The following is a 19,193-nucleotide window of genomic DNA, read 5'->3' on the forward strand; positions in this document are numbered from 1 at the left end:
CTTACGCAGTACTAGTGGCTAGGAGCAACATATGTACCTTTCAGCTGGACTAGTGCCTACTTCATGGGACTGCCCTGCGGTTCTAGGCGCTTCTGTGTTGCCTTTTTGGTCGTAAATGTAGGCCCTGTGTACCATGAAGGAACAGGGCGTCATGCAAGTAGAAGCTGGTCATTCATTGCGGATGCAGCCCACAGTGATGGAAGTCATTTGGGAGTTAGTTTGCGAATAGCTGTATGGGCTTGGTGATTTGGATGTGCATTAAAATTATGTTCAGATATTGACCGTGTGGCCTTATTCTTTACTAGTGATGTAGCATATTCCGATTTGTGGCGCGATGTATTGTGAGATGATCTGCATTGGGTTCCGGCTTCTGAGTGGAGTTGTGTGGTACTGTACTGGCCACGTTTGCCTACGTGGAGTTGTGCAATGTGGGCAGGGAGTGGAGTACAGGCACTCAGTAGGGCCATGTACGGTTGGTTCGCGATGCCGTAGTTCTCACCATGGCGGAAAGGTACTTTCCGCCATGCTTGATGGCGTTGAGTACATGTCCGCTAGGGTCAGAATTCGCGTACCGTTGCGCCATGGTGGAAATTACGGTTTTGCAAGGCGCGCGTTGGCGTTCACTACGGTGTCGCTGATGGCATCGTACTTTACGGTGACGGGTCATGATCGCAACGAGCAGTATTCGATGGCGGTATTTCATTTCCGCCTTCGTTTTTGGAATTCCGCCAGGGTCGTAATGAGGCCCAGAGTGCTGAGCAGGAGGAAAAAAGAAAGTGAGGTAATGGGGTGCAGTGGGCTCCATTTATACTGTGGCGACATTATGTCCAGAATCGAGGAAGCTGAAAATCGTCAAGCTACACAAGTTCACCTGGTGAAAGTTTCTGATAAAAGCTGGTGCTGGAGGATATCTATCTAGATGAGGAATCGTTGGGTAGATGCAATCCATAAAAATAATGTATGTTGGGGCACTTCATTTAACATTGTGTTTGGTTTAATGGCTCTGGGGAAAGAGAAACATTGAAAAAGTATACACGTTTGGTATTTTCACACTCGTAGTTCACAAACCCTCAAATTAGAAGAGAATTCCCAATGTGCCTGCTGTAAGTTCCAGTATGGGTACCAAATGTAAGTACCTAGTACAACAACCCTGATCTTGGTTCACAGACCTCAATGTGTTCGCTGCTTCAGAGCTCAGCTTTCTGCCCAATCTGCCATTTTATTTCTTGAAAAGAGCCATACATACCCTTATAATGGATCAACTAAATCTGCCATGGTCTGTGGTATGCCCCAGAGGGATGTAATATGCTCTTTTCCATTTCTTTAGCACAGAATATGTGAACAATGGCTGAAGTCCATGGACCAAATCGTCAATTTTGCAGGTTCTTCCCCCCAAAAAATTGTATCCTCTCACACTTGTGTCAAAATATTTTCAGCAGTGCACCTGCGGAACACTGCTGAAATCAGTTGACCAATATGGTGTCTGGATGAAAAATGTTGACTCCGTAACAAACCAATCAGAATTGCTCTTTTTCAGTTGACCAATCAATTCCCTCAGTTCCATGACATGAATCAAGACCCAAATCAACCAATCAGGTCTTGCAATAGTGGCTTGCAGTTCTGTGGATTAGTTCACAAAATCTAAATATTTTTAACTAGATTTTGGTCATTTTTGGCCTTTATCAAGTTATTTTCTAATAGACGCTGAACAGCTATTCAGTGGATATTGTGAGTGGGCCCAGATGTCAACTTCTAGTGCAGGGTTAGTGTAAATCACTCCAGCCATTTTTGCTGTCTCTGAGATCAGAAATTCCCAAAGGACCCCTCTATGGTTTTTCTCCTCCTAAAATGCAACGTCACAAATGTTTCTCAATAAACTTAAAGTAGGATGTATATTTCTTTTGGAAAGTTTCATGTAGCTACGCTGATGACACACAGCTCTCCTTTAAACTTCCCTGCTCTCACCCCTCACCTTCCTCTCTAATTCCTGGATGCCTGACTGCTATTCGGGCATGGTGTGCTACTAATGATCTCTGCCTTAATGCCAGTAAGACTGAGAGCCTCCTCATTGGGACACCTGCCCCATTCTTCCCTCCAACTCTCTGGCCACACTCCTTGGGCCCCCTCCCCTCACCCTCTCGTGAGGCTAAAAATCTTGGTGTCATCTTCGACTCCTCTCTCTCCTCATGTCGCTGACCTTGCCAAAAAGGTCCACGTTCAGCTTCACCTCCTCAGAGGCATCTTCCCTTTCCACACCTTCCCCCAGAAACTCAATGGCCCTCATTACAAGTCAGGCGTTAAGGGTTTAACGGCGCCGTCGGCGCCGTTAACCCTTAACGCCTGATTCACACTTTAACGCCTGCCTTTTGCAGGCGTTAAAGTCCAAGGTGCTAAGCGACCCTGGTGCTAATTACGGCACCGTAATTTACGGTGCCGTAATTAGCGCCTTCCCCATCCCCATTATGCCCTATGGGGCAAAAATGGGAATGGGGAAGGGCAAATGTTGAATGGGGAATTACTGCCCCACTCACCTTGGAATGGGGCGGTAATTCCGCCATCCACCATGGCGGAATCCGGCATGGACCATGGTGCTAATAGCACCATGGTCCACCGCCCGTCTCCAGAGCTCTGGTTCTCTCCAGGCTGGATTACTGCAACAGCTTCTTCCTTAATCTGCCTCCTTCCATCCTCCGCCCTCTTCAACTAATCCAGAATAGGACTGTGAGACTTATCCTTGGTCTCAAGCCCAGCGACTGCATCTCTCAAGCCCTAAAAACTCTGCTCTGGCTCCCAGTGGCTGCAAGGATCACATTCAAGACCCTTTGCATCATCCACAAGGCTTTCCGGGGCCTGGGACCTCACTACATCTAACCTTATCTCCTAAATACCTCCCGGCTAGAGTCCTTCGGTCCTCTAATTCCAACTCTCTGCAGATCAGATGTTTCAGACCAGAGTGGGGGTAGATCTAAGAAGCCTCTGGAACGGCCTCCCGGACCCTCTCCATCTTAAGCCAGATCACCTTAAGTTCCGGAAGCTTCTCAATAACTTCCCTTTCTCCTCCTCCTTCCCTCTCCCACTCCCTTGCTGATCTCTACCTGCCATTGTGACTGGTTGGCTGAGTCCCCTATGAGTCTTACTGCAGCCAGGCCCTCCTTCTACCAGTCTTCCCCTTCACCCCTTACCAGCACATGCCTTCGGGCACCCTTCCCCGACCAAACTACTGATTCTGGTCCACCCTCTTCCTCGCACTAGTTGACCCCTGCCTGTGGTTTTCCCTTGGCATTTGCCCTCCAGGTCTCCCCCAGCACTGGCTCAGCCCCTAGGAACCCCTCCTCCGGCACTTCCTCCTCTTCTCCCTATCCCATCCCTTCCCCCGACCACCCCCATCTCTGCACTTCTTGTTACTGCACTTACATGATCCGAATGTCACAAGGCCTAGTAGGATCGTTATTGTTGTCGTTCTCCCCTGTCCCACCCTCTTTTGTCTGGTGGCACCTGGAAACACTTTCTGCCGTATAGGCATCATACAAATGTTCAATAAATAAATAAATAGTTTCATGTTATAAGCATCTGAAAATTGCTCTTTCTGTGCGAAGTCCAACCTATGCATCGACCTACTCAGAAGCTCTTACAAACACATATCTGGACTAAGCGTCCTCAATGAAATGTTTTGAAAAGGTGGGCAGAGGAACGAGCACCCACAGCTGTGAATCCTCTATAATGAGTGGACTATAGGGCCTCATTATGACCCTGCCGGTCTGGTAAAAAAGTGCCACTATTTACATATACCGGCACTTTACCAGACCAGCAGAGTACAAGTATGCCGGTGGGGGTAAATTGACTTACCTCCAGCGAAGAGATGAAGATAACTTAGGCCCCCATGGAATGGGGATTTACTGGTGGTTCCGCCGGCTGTAATATCCTAGTATAACCGGATATCAGGAGGCGGAAACGGTAGGTGCATTTGGCGGTATCCTGGTGGATTTTCTGCCAGGATACTGGCAAACTTGAAATGAGGCCCTATGCTACGTTCAGGACAAAACACACTGCCTCGACATGTACAGGATAGGAATCTAGGATCAAATCTTGTTCAAAAGATATTTGTCCAAATATACAATTCCATAAAAATAATGACAATTACGCAATATTTATTTCAGATCACAATGATTAAAGATTTATTGATTTCTTGTATCCCATTCATAACGGTTAGCGCTTTTTCAAGGTGTAATACGTTGTAAGGTTCCAGTACGATGACTAAAAAAAACAGAAAAAGGAAATGAAAAGGAAAAACGTTTTTTCATTTCATACATTGTAAATGATATTCCACCATCTGACGTACATATATTGGAGTCACTGAAAAAACATTTGTACAGTTACATAATCTAGTGGCCATTCATACTTTACGCTTTACCACCATATTATCTCTCATTGCTGAGGCTTGTCCCAGTGGATATTGCACACAGATCCCACACTGAGGTTTCCATACCTTGGTCTGCTGTGCGAAGATGTGAAAAGAAGTTGGAAATGCAGTTACAAGAAACCCACAATATATAAGGAAGATAAGTTAAGGCATTGAGGTGGCATGGGGTGGAGTGTGTTGGGTGAATGGGTATTCTACTTCTCTACTTCGTGCGAATAGAAATGCAAATAATTAGTGGTGCCGATGTGAGCTTCTGATAATTTAAGAGGTGTATTTTAGTTGGCAGATCTAGTACTACAAGTTAGATATACTCAGAGAGAATGTGATTAGTTGTGTGATTGGCTCGAGATGTGCTAAGCATTCCAGTGTATTTTGGAGTATGGTTGAATTGTATGTGGTTAACCTTCTCCAATCCAAAAACCAAAGATAGATACAGATACTGGGATTGCCAATGATAATTATAAGCAAAAAACGCTAGACATAGATTCTAACATACCAAATTGCATAATATGTTTTAGCAACTTACTGTGCCATGGCGTAGCATAACAAAATACTGTAGCATACCAGACCTAAGAATGCGTAGAAAATGAATTGAAAGCATGGCACAGCATAACAAACAAAGCATAGGGTATCATTACACTGCCACACAGTAGAACATGGCTTAGTGGAGCATAACCGACAAAGCATAAAGTAATATAGAATAAAATGAGATCAGAGTAGGTATTGGGAGGATGCGATATAGTGTCCACTGATAATCTTATCACATCATAGAGACTTGAAAAAGGCTAGCAATATTGAGAGTCAGAAACCTTTCTAGACAAACTCTGTTCATCCCTCTCTGTCCAACACATACCCTACCGCAGCAACAAGCACCCCCCAAGACCCTCATGCACACACAAAAACCCTGCTCCGGACTCGCCTATCCAGATTTTAGGTCTGCTGCTCTGGATGGAAAAACGAGAGTGAACTATAATGAAGAACAATAGAGCTGGACATAAAGGTACCAAAACCAGACCCATGACACCTCTGTATCTTTCTACATTGAGCCAAACTAATCTTCGCTTTAATCTCGATGGGCTATCTCCTGCTACAGTAGAATGTCAGGGAGCCCTTTCCTTTTCCTCTGAGATGGGAGAAAAGTGGCAAATGAGTCAAATATGATCATTTGAAAGAAACAGTGACTTCCAGAATATGGAATGATTTGTTTTGTGTTTTATATAGCTCTTACATTTGTTTCTATGGACGTGGTATGAGCATGTCCCTGGGCACAATTCAGGTTATATTCATTTCAAGTTATGTAATGTAATGGTCATTTATATTGCCACCATTACTACAGTAGCAATCTCCTGGTTCTGGGGCTTGGCCGGGTTGATACTACTACGTACTGTGTCTACAGTTCGCTTTCCAGACCTTGGTTAGTGCTGGGAAGATTGGGGTCAATTGAGAGGGAGTTGGAAAGAGAAAAAGCAGGAAGCGCAAACGGATGCAGGTAAGGAAAGGCATGAGGGGGTGGTAGGACGGTTGTGTGTTTATGGTTGGGTGCATGTGGATTCGAATTCTCTAGTTCGATTAAGCTGAAGTGCAGACAATATAACTTTAGAGGTGTAATCTTAACTGGCAGATATAGTACTAGCAGTTAATGGCACTCAGTGGGAATACAACTGGTTCTGTGATCTGCTTGAGATGTGATCAAGCACTCCATCGTATCTTGGAGGGCAGTTGGTCTGGATGTGCTCACTTTTCCTCATTCCAACCACCATGGGATTGCCAAACAAGATACATTTGGGACCAAAGCACTTAGAGCCAGATTCTCAAAAATAAGTGCAAATGAAAAAAGTGCAGAGGACATGCTTTTTGAGTGATGGAAATGCAAATGTGACAGCCACGGTTTACACTAGATCTTCAGTCTATACATGGAGCCCCAGGGAGCCCTCCTAGCCACACACAACCTTCACATCCACCAATACGCCAATGACAAACAGCGATACCTCAAGATCGACTCCAAGGACATCCACAGGCTCAAAACCTGCCTCTTGCTGATACAGTCTTGGATGTCCAGTGCATACTTGAAGCTCAACCCCTCCAAGACCGAATTCCTACTCTTCACCAACAACATGAACCCTGAGGGCTTCACACCCAAGCTCACCTCCTGCACCAAGTCCCTCGGGTTCCACATTGACAAACACTTCTCTTTCAAGACACACATAGCTAAGAAAACTCAGACAGCTTTATCAGCTCTGCCTCCTGCGGAAAGTCAAGCCCTTCCGCCCTCTGGATAGCATTAGATCCACTGTGTAAGCGCTAGTCCTATCCCACCTAGTTGGAGGCAATGCTCTCATCAAAGGCCTCCCGTTCTCCTCCCTTGTGCCCCTGAGAAGTGTCCTAAACGTGGCCGCACACCTCATCAAGGGTCTGTGCAGATACAACCACAGGCAGTCACCCTCAAGTCGCCCAGCTACCTCGCTGAGAAACTCTGCATCTCTGGCGGAGAGTGCACCTCCAGAGGCCAGCACACATGTACACTTGAAAACCACCGCTGCAAAACGGAAAGGACCAGAAAAAGCAAGCCTTTTTTGCCTACGCTCCAAGACTTTGGAACCTCCTCCCTGTCAGCGTCAGACTCGCTCCATGCGCCTACAATTCAGAAAATAACTCAAGACCCACCTCTTCAAGGAGTCTCTCCTCCTCAACACCTAGGCCATCATGTCGCACCTGCACCACCTGACTCGCTAGATGCTTTTAGGCCCTCTCCTCCCCACCACCCTGTACAGCCATACCCCCCCTCTGTGCCCCTCTGTATCCTACCCCCTGCTGTATATCTGTTCTGTTACTACCTCTGAAAAGTGCTACGTTATGCATCTGTAATATTGTATACCTCTATAAAGCACTCCTTTGCTTCTAGAAGCTAGGTCTGTGCTCAACAAATATAATAATAATAAAAGAAAAAGGTCAGACAATTAGTGGTGAAGGTCTACAAAGTGAATACATTTAGAGGTGTATATGGCAGATCCAGATCCAGTACTACCAGTTGGGTATATTCAGGCGGAATGAGATTGGTTATGTGATGGGCTTCAAATGTGCTCAAGCAGTCCAACGTTGTTTTGAGCCCAGTTGGGATTGTATGTGCTTAAGCCTCCCCAAACCACCCACCAGGGATGCATAGCATTTCACTGCAGTGCACAGCATTACAATCAAAGCATGGGAACCGTAACAAAGTCATCTAACAAAAACATGGCATAATGTAGCATATCAGACAATGCCTAAAGTAACAGCATACTAACAGAGCCAAATTAGCATTTATCAATAAGATATTAGTCTGTGCTGGGAGGAGGAGAGAACAGGGACCACCCTGAGCATAGCATGACACAAGGACATAAAACAGGGCTTCAGACACCCCGGAGCCAGGAACACTTTCAGACAAAAACACTTTCAAACCCTTTGCTCAGCACCAGTGCCCCCCTCCACCTACTTAACACACACACAACCTGCTGCAGACACCCACCTCCCACTTTTGAGATCTGCTCCTCTGCAAGATGGATGGCAAAATGAGAAGGAAGGACTATAGTAGCAGAGGGTGTGCAAAGGGTAGTGTGGTGCACTGCTTTTCTGTGTCAGGGCCTTAGCATACCAGTCTGACAGTATGAGAAGGTGGTGCTAAGTGAAGGCTGCACATAGGGTAGTCTGTGGTCTCCCGAAGGAGAGACATAAAGCCACCTTGGGTGCAGTAGACTTCCCCAGAGACTGAGAAGAGTGTTGCACTCTGTGGCAGCGTATTGGTGTACTGGTGTACCACCATGAAACGTCTGAGCTACCGTACAAAAAGTAATCTATGGAGCCAATCACACACAAAAGAAGCAGGGGTGGAGCAAACCTCAACATTTTTGGGAGGCTGGGTGGAAGTTTTGAAAGCAGGAAGTGAGTGTGGTCATTTAACTCATTGCAATGTCGACCACACTCCCTTCCACTGAGCCCAGAAGAATGAATAGCTATGTTATCTTCCTTTGGCCCATTAGATGCATCTTTCACCCAAATCCAGAGGAGATATGTTTTCTAAAAGATGCTAATCATTGGAGGCGTGGACCATCTAAAAGCTGTTAAGCCCAGCAGTTAAGCCTTTTGCTTAATCTTAGGGCAGTGGTCTTCAAACATTTTCATGCCAAGATCCCCTTGAAGAAACATTTTTAAATGTGGGCTACCCACCTATCCCTGGTAAAGGGGTTAGCTGGTACGTGGAAAGGGAGGCACACAGTATGTCGAGCAAGCCCTTACCCAGGGGTTGGCTGTGGGTGATGAATGCCAAGATGCTATTTTTACCCACTCTAATGCATACCACTAAACCTTGAAGGGGAAGACACACTTAGATGTTTTGAGGGGTATCCTACTGAGATCAAGATGAAGTCTGGTTTGCTAGGAGGATCAAAATGCATACCTAAGAGGACACCACCGAAAGAATTGGAAAGTATGCCTCTGCTGCAAGGGGATTAAAGAGGGATGAGGCCAGCTCACCAAACCAATTGTCTCTGATTGTTTCATTGCAGGTGGATGGGATATGATATCATATGATATGGCATTTATAACGCGCCTATACACAAATGTTTCAAGGCGAGACGAGGCAAGGGAGGGGGAGCAGACGCAAGTGCCAGGGTTGCCGGGAGGCAGTACGGGTGTGCAACTGGGTGGGCAGGGACCTGGGCCCAAAATCAGAGGGTAGCCAGGTGACCAGTACAGTATCAGACAGGAAATCAGCAGGGGAGAGGAAGAGAGAAGGCAGAAGCAAAGGGGAAGGTCTTGAGGTGCTTCCGGAACCAGAGATGGTTCTCCTCAAGTTTCAGAGAAGCAGGGAGGCAGTTCCAGAGAGAGGCCCCAGCCAAAGAAAGAGCTCTACCACCAACTCATTGCTTGGAGAAGCGCTTGACCCTGAGGGTGCTGGAGGTGGAAGAGCGGAGAGCTCGAGTAGGAAGGTATTTACGAAGAGAGAGTTGTAGGTATTGAGGACCCAGGCCCCAGAACGCCTTGTGGACAATGCAGAGGGTCTTGAACTTAAAAGAATGGTTCGCCTAAAATTTTTATTTCAAAAATAGATAGGCAATATTAAAAAAAATATACTCGCACTTTTTTTATTTTTATTCCTATGTAATATTTTGAGCTATTCAAGCTCAAAATTTGCAAAAGCAAGCACATGGGCGCATCCATTTTGTGAAATGGATGCCCGCCTTTGCTGGCTTTTGCTTTTGTGGCACTAATGAAGGAAAAGCCAGCCAGCTGTAGTAAACAAAAGCTACCACTGGGTGGCTTTTCCTTCATTGGTGCTGTACACGGAGGACGGGGACCGGAGACTACAGGCAGAAAAGCTGCCGCTGCATCTCAGTAAGTGCTATTTTTTTAAATAAAAATAAACACTAGCTGCGGTTTTTTTTCTACATTTTCCGGGCTGGAGGAGCCCGGAAAACTTAGAAATAAAACTGCAGCTGTAAAAACGTTGTATTTATGTTTGCGGTAGCTTTTGAAATGACCGCAAACATAAATACAAAGTTATTGTGTTTGAAAACGCTGCAGTTTTTCTTTCCAAGTTTCTCAGGCTCCTCCGGCTCGGAGCCCTAGTGGGGAGCCCTAGAGCCCCAAATGGGAAAGCAGATTTAGGCAGAAACACAACGCGGTTGCGTTTGAAAACGCTGTGGTTTTTCTTTCCAAGTTTCTCAGGCTCCTCCGAGTCTGAGAAACTTGGAAAGAAAAACCGCAGCGTTTTCAAACACAATAACGTTGTATAGATGTTTGCGGTCGCTTCAAAAGTGACCGCAAACATAAATACAACATTTTTAAAGCTGCGGTTTTATTTCTAAGTTTTCCGGGCTCCTCCAGCCCGGAAAACCTAGAAAAAAAACCACAGCTAGTGTTTATTTTTATAAACAAAATAGCACTTACCGAGATGCAGCTGCAGCTTTTCTGCCTGTAGTCTCCGGTCCCCGTCCTCCGCGTACAGCACCAATGAAGGAAAAGCCACATCTATTTTTGAAATAAACATTTTAGGCGAACCATTCCTTTAATCCTTGCAGCCACTGGTAGCCAATGCAGAGATTTCAGTGCTGGAGAGATACGATCCCTGGGCTTGAGGACAAGGACAAGTCTTGCAGTCCTGTTCTGGGTGAGTTGCAGAGGGGGGAGAGTAGAAGCAGGCAGATTTAGAAAGAGGCTTTGCAGTAGTCCAGTCTAGAGAGAACCAGAGCTCTGGAGACAGTGAGCTTCTGGGGGAAGGAGAGGAAAGGAAGAATACCTCTGAGGAGGTGCAGTTGGTAGTTTGACTTCTTAGAGATGTCACAGATGTGAGGAGACAAGGAGAGTGTGGAGTCAAAGATGACCCTGAGGTTCTTAGACTCACAGGTGGGAGCAGGAAGAGGGTCAAGGGAGGCTGGCCAGAGAATGACAGTGAAGGAGGGTGTGGTGTGCCGATGAGAATCTCTGTCTTACTGGCACTAAGGCAGAGATCGTTGGCTGGACACACCACACCTGGATAGCAGACAGCCAGTCAGAGATGAGAGAAGAAGAATTTCAGACCTTCTATTCTGAGCATCTGAAGTACTCAGACAGAAGAACCCCCTTTATGAACAAACTTGTTCTTCTGCTAGACATGCGAGGGAGAATATGTTTCAAATTTAAAAGATCCAAAGACTGATCACTGAGGATGGAATGTACACAGCATGGATCAGGCAGTCAGAAATATGTCTTTTTCATTTTTAATTCTCAATTTTGCACTGCCTTTCCCTGCTCTCTACACTATCTCTAAATTATTTACACTCCCTCTGTTCTTTCTACCCCTCCACTGCACTGTCACCCTTCCCTCTCTCCCTCTGTTGTAACTTCTATCTGTACTCCTACTCAATCTTTCACACTCCCTTGTGTGTTCTCATTGTACCTATTGTATTCTTGATCACATTTTGCCTTCATTCCCTTACTATTTGGTATCCTTCATCTTTGTCGCAACTTCCTGTTCCTTCTCTATAACATATTTTCCTCAGATCTTGACATTTTTTTAGTTATTCCCTTTATCCCTACCATTTTCTCTGCTCTACCTCCCATGAAGTCTCTTGGTTCTCCCCCTCGTCCATTTGATCTCTTCACTTATTCTTTTGTTTCGTTCAGTAGCTTGGTTTTTCTTTCTTACCCTCTCTCATGTTCTTTCTCTTTCACTCTAGTATGACTTTCAAGACACTACCTGGGCAAAACACAAGCCGAGCATTGCTTAGCATTGGGATCGCTGGTGCAATAGTCCCCAAAATTGCAAAAATGCAGCTGCTGCAATCCCTATTAAGCCCCCCTTTTTAAATCAATGCAGAGACAGAAGGGCTACTCCATCTTCGTCTGCCCCTCAAAATGAAAAGATGCAAAAACAGTGTTGTTTTCTAACCATTGGCCCACGCACTACAATCAATGTCAGTACTCTTCTTCTACTCCGACCCCAGCCTTCCACCACATGTACAAATGTTGCTGCAGTGTTTGTGAGAAGAGCTGATTGGTCCACTCAACTCTACCTTTCCAACTCAGGAACCTTTCCTCACATGATTTCTCTACCCATTCCAGCTACCTACGGACTATACCTGTACTGCCCAGGGTGCGTCCCCGATGTACAGTGCTTTGCTGCTTCGCAGCTAGATTTGCATTTTGTAAATCCCATACATGGATACATGCATGATACACGCATGTGCCTTATACACTGTAAATGGATCATTTGAGCAAACATTCTCTAAGACAAAAGCCACTAATAGATGGCAATTGAGATTCATGCTTAGTAATTATAAATACAAAAGGTGCGTAGCGTGGGCATTTGTGTAGGAAAGCCTCACACATCTCCCGGTAACATTCCCTCAAGACAAAAAGAGTTGTCTAACCAAATACCCATTTTTAAACTGATCTCTGCAAGTTTTCCCCAAAAAAGTTGTTTGTGGAACATACTTTCGTGAAATCAGGCATGGTAGCAATCTTCACGCTTGTGTAAAACACTGACTATAAGCTGGTGACCTTATCACACAGTTTCCTTTCTTACCTCCCAACTCATTGGCATTTATCACAGAGCTTTCACACCCATTGCAAGCCCCATAGCCCTCTGTATACTTCAGTGGGCTCTCACCCACAAAAACAAATACATTCCATTATACCTGCCTAGGAGATTCAATAGGTTGAGAGGTATATGTTCATATTTTGAGGGACTTGAAAGTACAGTTTCAAAACCAGGAAAGAGTTTTTACTCTCCGATTCATTTCTGTTATGGCATTTGTATTCTTCTCTTCTGGAAAGGGGGACTTAAACTGCAATCGCCTTTTTTTCTTAACATGTTTCTATCAGGATTTATAAATATAGTTTATTTTGTGATGTGTGCACTTTTTAAGTCATCACCTTAAAGCAGAGTATTATTTTAGCCTGTGGCAGGCAATGCGAAGACATATCTATATCAACTAGATTTGCAGAGATATGTGATCAAGTGCCTAAACAGCCATCTGGCCTCAAATGGAAAGTCTTTGTAGTTGCCCAGATGATTTGCGGCAGTCTTTTAGCAGGGACATTTTTGCCAAATGCGTGGTTCGGTTCAGTCTGTGGAAAAAAAGGCAGTGTACTAGTCATTTATTGGTCTTGCACAATTCTTAATGGAGATGCCCCTTGATAAAATGAACAGTAAGCCTCTAATGAAAAATGGTAAGAGCCACAACTTGTGAAGAAAGCAGACTTTCGATATGCATAATAGTACTATGAACAGTTTCAATAAGCACATGACTGAAACTGATCCTACAAATGTTTGCATGAATACAGATGCTTTATACACTTCCACCTCTCATAAAACACCTACAAACAGGTGCAGAGACACTACCTACAATGAGAAAACTACTGACTTTACTAAGATAACTGAGAAAGTAAAAGTAAAATCTACGTATGTGTACGTGAATCAACATGGGAGTAGCCTACAATGTGTTTGGGAGACGCTGTGTATGATAAAGAATGCCTTCTAAATGACTTCCTGTTGGAATTATGCTACAGTCTGCAAAAGGAACTAGTGGCAACGTCTGTAAAAACTAGTGACTTGTTCACAGTTCTACCAGGAACCTCATATTCAGCAGGACAGGGTAAAAAACACTGTTTTAGGGGTCACGCAATGGGCAGAGGCTGCTGAGGATGTGTCTGAGAGAGCTATTGTTAGGGAGAATTCTCATCTTATGGCTAATTTTTCCCTTACCTATAGAGTCCCCCAGCAGCTTTGCTGGATTTTAAGTTTTTTTTTTCTCCTGCTAAGAGTGAGACTCTTTTTCCCACTCTTAGACATTTTTGCTATGGTAGGGTATATATATATATATATATATATATATATATATATATATATATATATATATATATATATATATATATATATATCTATGGTTCTAGGGTATTTTTGTGTTTAGTGTCTATGGGGTTTCTCTCACCTCCATAGAAACCATCTTTATTCACATGTGTTACACAGCACCCTCTGTGCAGTGACACAGGGGTGTTGTAGCGACCCCCAAACATAGACTCCATACCCTGGGACTGACTACTGTCTCCCAGGGCATGTATAGTCCCCATTGTCTTTAGTAGTCGATTTTGAACTAAACCAGTACAACCCATCTTACTATGGAGGTACTGGGAAGGGTTAATAGTTTTTCCCTTATGTTCATTTTTGAGAGGGTACCGTACAGTCCCTCTCTCAAGAGTTTCTGGCTGGTGGCAGTGGTTACTACTGTAAATATTCGACCGCAAATATTTTCCTATGGGATTTTCCCATTGTTCGAAGCTACCACATTTTCTGACAGCCTCTAACATACTGCCGGTGTATTTTATTATTAACTTTACTCCGGTAGGTTTTATTTGCCAGAACTTTAATATAACTTCTTTCTCGTGTCTTTGTCTAAACTCCTAACCCAGGTCGGGGATCCTTTGTTCGTTTTGTTCGTCCTTTTAGCGGGCCGAGAAGCCCTCCTTTCGGCACCACTGAGTCTGGGGTGGGTCCATTGTGTGGGAGGGGGAGTAGGACCCCTGGACTGGGTTGCCTCAGCAACCCATGTCGCACTCTATCCTGATAGGCTGGAGGGTCTCCCGCCAAGATGACCACTCCACTGTGTGAGTGACAGCTAGGCTGTATGAATGGGGATCTTTTTGCATAAAAGCAGGGTCCTGAGGACTGGAAGAGCAGGACGTCGCCACTGGAACTAAGAAGCCGAAGAGGAGAGAAGCCAAAGACATCTGCAATGACTGGACCACCGGTGAAGTCCTGCTGCAGCGTCTCACCACTTTTCTCCACACGACGAGAGAAGATCTTCATCTGAAAGAGCCTTCTTCCCTTGAGCTGGTGGGGCCAACCAGTTTGCCTATCGCCCTCCCGGACCTGCCGTGGTCAAATCGCCAGTACCCTGTACTCGGAGACCGGAATAGCCAGGCACCAGTCCACCCGGACCACGATTTAAAGGAGCGTACCTTTTGTTAGTCGGGCAGCACCGCGGCTGGTTTCATCAGTAGTCAGTAACTCGAACCTTCCTCCACGATGAGAGCCAGCCGCTCTTCCTCTGCTGGATCCCCCAAACTGCAGGAACTACCAGGAACAACCGCCACCGCAGGTGCCACTTCTCCATTTTAAAGGTACATTGTTCCGCCAGGCCGCCCTTTCTTCGTGGTAGAGCTAAAGGTGTATTAAATCCTTTACCTACCTGTTAGGTTGGACACCCCTCTCTCTTAACATTGTCTTTTACCTTCTGCATCCACCTTTTCAAAATTGTTAACCAAAGACTTGACTGCAGCTACAAGAACATTTTGCTCCTGGGCCCTTGCCCTGTACCACTGACCCTGGCACAGGCCTACTGACTCTGGCTACATTTGTTAGAACTGCCTTCTCGAGATTGCTTCTCAACTAGAACTGTGTTGGTGCACCAATTTCTTATAACCACCCTTTCCTCCCTGCTTTCATATCTTGTGAAATGCCATTTTGCTCAGTTTTCATTTCAGTATTTACTATACTGATGCACTGCCTTGTTTAAAATGGTTCACAATCTTATGGGAAGTGTTGCTAGGGTGTATAAGAAGCTATTTCTGTATAACTTGTCCTTTCCCTCCCTTGTGAGAAATTGCTAGAGTGTCATTTGTGTTTGGTTTTCACTGTGCCGTTTTGCTCAGTTTTCACTCTTGCTTAAACTTGTCTACAATTTACTAGGGAGTGGTGTATGTTTTCTTTGACCGAATTTAACTTGCTTAATATTTGTGATAACTGTGCTTAAAGGATAGTTCTGGGACTTTTTTTTATTGTTCCTATGGTTCGGCCATGTGTTTTTAAGCATAAATCGGTAGATCGTAGAAAACTTTCCTATGGACCTTACCCGACTTTTCGTCCATTAACGCACTCGAAAACAGCCGCCATTTTATGATAATCCTATCATTTCCCCCCATCGCCCTGGCTCACCTGCTTTTGCGGCACTAAATCAAATCCCCCGCCCCTGAGCCTGACATCAGCAGACACGTACCGCCCATTTCCCAACGCCAAAGCACGTTTCGTGTCAACAATCGCTGCGCCTCAGCTAATGAAGTGTCGCCATGGAAATGGCAGGACGCCTCTTTCCTCTATAAGTATAAACACACCGTTTCACAACACACAGCAGCAGATTTTCGATTCCATTCCTCTCTCTGTGTTACTTTGAGTATTCTGTGACTCGTTTCTGTGCTCTGTTCTGCTACCTTCGCCGCTTCTAGGCCTTGTGAACACCTGTACCATCTCTGTAAATTATTTTACTTTCTTTACCACACAATGGCTACAATAATGCCGTATATGTACGAGCCCGAGTACACCGAGGAAGAACTACTGGAAAGGCAAGCACGCGAAAACGATGGGGATTCGGACGGCAGTTGGGAGGACCAGTCAACGGATGAAGAGCCTGGACCATGTCGCATGGACGGCGTCTCCACCTGGTGCACGTGCAATCGGTGCGAGCTAATGCCAACTGAGGAGGAGAACTGCTGCTGCCGTGAAAATTCCGGGTGCTTGGCCTACATTTCGGAAGGCGAGCCAAGTCCGCAATGCATCACCGAGCTGCCAGAGTTCAGGGAAGCCTGCCTCTCACGGACCGTGTTGAGGATGATGATGGTGCTTATGCACGAACTTCGCGGCACTGTTCGTCCGCGTAATCCGAGTAACGAGTAAGTATACTCTGGTTGTGATGTCAGTGATGCCACTACTATGTCATGGTCGTCTCCCACATATAAAATTACATCTACATATCATTCGAATGCATGTAAATTGGTTCCATATTGTGCATTTTCTAGATAGAATTTTTTTCAAAGCAGAATGACATTTTTTACCTGAATCGACAGTGATAAGATAGTTTTGTCATTTTAATACAGTTTGCATCTTTCATTTTCACAGGTGGTACAGGCTGGTGGCCTATCGTTGCTTCACTTGGTGGCTTCACGGGAGGCTCGGACACCGCGTTCGAAGAGTAATACCTGCCTGTGCGGTACTTGCCATTAGACAACATTTCCCCAGCGACAGTGGACAATACCGCGGATTTTCCCTGGATGTGCTGCAACCGGAACTTTACAATGTGTAATGTTTATTATTTATGTTCAATTGAAATTAAGATCTAAAATAAAACCCAACATATATTTTAACAATGGTTGTTTTGATTTTTTAAATGAATCTAGTGTGTCTCCATTGAATAGTCTTCCTGTGCCTTGTCTTGTCACACCACATGTCTCCGGCCAGCATCCTCCCTCACGCAGGCCGCCCAATAAATCATCCTTTTGGGCACCGGGTACAGAGATGACCCCCTCTGGCCCGTGCCGCCTTGCCACCACAGGCCAGCCTGCTGCTGACTAACTGCCTAGGCATCCAGGGTCTCCAGGGTGAACTGCACCCATATATTCTCCTGGGAGGGTGAGGTATTTATAAACTCACCCCCTGCCTTCCATGTACTAGATCCTGCAGCCTGCCTCTTACATGCAGTTAGATGGCCTCTCCTTGGTGAGGCCCTGCGGCAAACGAGTCAGTTCGCACCGGGGTACTTGCGCTGGCAAGTGGAGCTGTCAGGGAGCGATAAAGGCCAAGAGGTGCCAAAGACCATGTACACTTCAAAGTGGTCTATAGAGCATGGGTTGTTGTTCCCATGTCTACCTCCAGACCCCGTGTCTCCTGCCAAGCATCCCCCCTCACGCTGGACGCCCCCCTGCAATCCACATAAGTGTGTCTCCATTCACGAGTCTTCCTGTGTCTTGTCTGCACGACCACCGCCCCAATCCACCCCCGGCCCTATCAAAGGCAGTTCGCACCGGGGTACTTGCGCTGGCAAGTGGAGCTGTCAGGGAGCGATAAAGGCCAAGAGGTGCCAAAGACCATGTACACTTCAAAGTGGTCTATAGAGCATGGGTTGTTGTTCCCATGTCTACCTCCAGACCCTGTGTCTCCTGCCAAGCATCCCCCCTCACGCTGGATGCCCCCCTGCAAACCGCATAATGCCACGACATATACACGTCATTCATTCACAAACACACCCCAGTTTCGAATCCTTTATAACCCACTTCATATTTCTAATGAGCACTTCTTTGCGCTTTGCTAGTCAACCCGTGAAGGTGCTGGTTATCTGCTCTTCGTCTCTGTGAACTTCCGTGACCACTTCGAGGAAACTCCTCAGTTTGCAACCTGTGAACTGCTCCCTGTTCTACGACAAGAAACTACTCTGATCCCTGCATCTAACTGTTTGTTCGTCAAGGTAAGGCCATGTACCATAATCATTTTGCGTCCAATTTCTTTTCGTTCAAGACAGTACATGCAAGGAACTAGTCACATGTTCTGAGTTTACATTGGTATTCATAGAGAATGTTGATCTTTACTTTTCAGAACTTTCCACAATGCCTGCCTGTTCCATTGGCGGTTGCCCTTCGAAGACCCATAATAAATCTGAAGGTACTATAATGCATGTTTTCCCTAAGACAATAGATCAGATAAGAGAATGGGTCCGATATTGCGGATATCCACCGTCTGAGCTTGAAAGTAGAGTCATGGAAGTCTTTGCGGACAAGAGGGGTGATCGATACCGCATCTGCAGCAGACACTTTACCTCTGACATGTATTCCACATCATTGCTAATAAAGAAGAACACACCGCGAGCGAAGCGAAAATTGCTCTCAACCGCTATTCCCACTCTATTCGTCCACATCCCTCCACTGTTGAGTCAAGTTTACGTATTTATCTCTCGGCCTTGCGGTAGTGTGTAGCATTAGCTAACAATAATTTCCCCATTTATGTATCCACTCAATATGAAGGCGGAAGATTCTCCATCCGTGTCGTTATTGCAGTCATCAGCCACTTCAAGCGCCTATCGGGTAATCTTACTTGGCTATTCTGCCACTGACTTGTTTTAGGCATGTAAATTAATAGTTTTAATTTATCGTGTAATTATTTTACCTAATGGTACACCCTTGTACTCGTCCTCTAGTCTTTGTTTTCAGTTATAATTATTGTTATCCAAAATAATGCAAGTACTGTCTTTCAGGGAGATGCTGAGGAGTCCAACGTATTGACGACTACCGTTGATGTCACTCAGATGCTCGAGGTACGTTTCCGGACAGTTCCATCGATGGAGATCATCAGATCTTGCATTCTTGTAGCGTGATTGTTACACACAATGTTTCTTTCGTTTTTAGCCATTGATATGTCCTTCTGTCGTCGCCCTCCTATGTGTCTTCTTTTTTCAATATTGTGCTCATTACTAATGAAAGTCCTATGTTTCAGGGA

The 19,193-nt window shown here is 45.4% G+C and overlaps 1 protein-coding gene across 8 annotated transcripts in view; it reads right to left on the minus strand.

The window, feature by feature from the left end:
- LOC138581369 (uncharacterized) overlaps positions 1-19,193 on the minus strand; it is a 3,536,879-nt gene that overhangs the window by 677,807 nt on the left and 2,839,879 nt on the right. For 2 of the 8 annotated variants that reach the window (XM_069652660.1, XM_069652659.1), the window contains one exon: positions 4,155-4,254. The exons of 5 other annotated variants lie outside the window; for them this stretch is intronic. In XM_069652660.1, coding sequence (XP_069508761.1) covers positions 4,207-4,254 — 48 coding nt within the window. In that variant the 3' untranslated portion in view covers positions 4,155-4,206. Of the gene's footprint in view, positions 1-4,154; positions 4,255-19,193 lie in introns of those variants that run through there. One more of the 8 variants, XM_069652657.1, reaches the window with a different exon arrangement.

Source organism: Ambystoma mexicanum, chromosome 3p, assembly GCF_040938575.1.
Source record: "Ambystoma mexicanum isolate Mex_15411 chromosome 3p, UKY_AmexF1_1, whole genome shotgun sequence".
Taxonomy (NCBI): Eukaryota; Metazoa; Chordata; class Amphibia; order Caudata; family Ambystomatidae; genus Ambystoma; species Ambystoma mexicanum.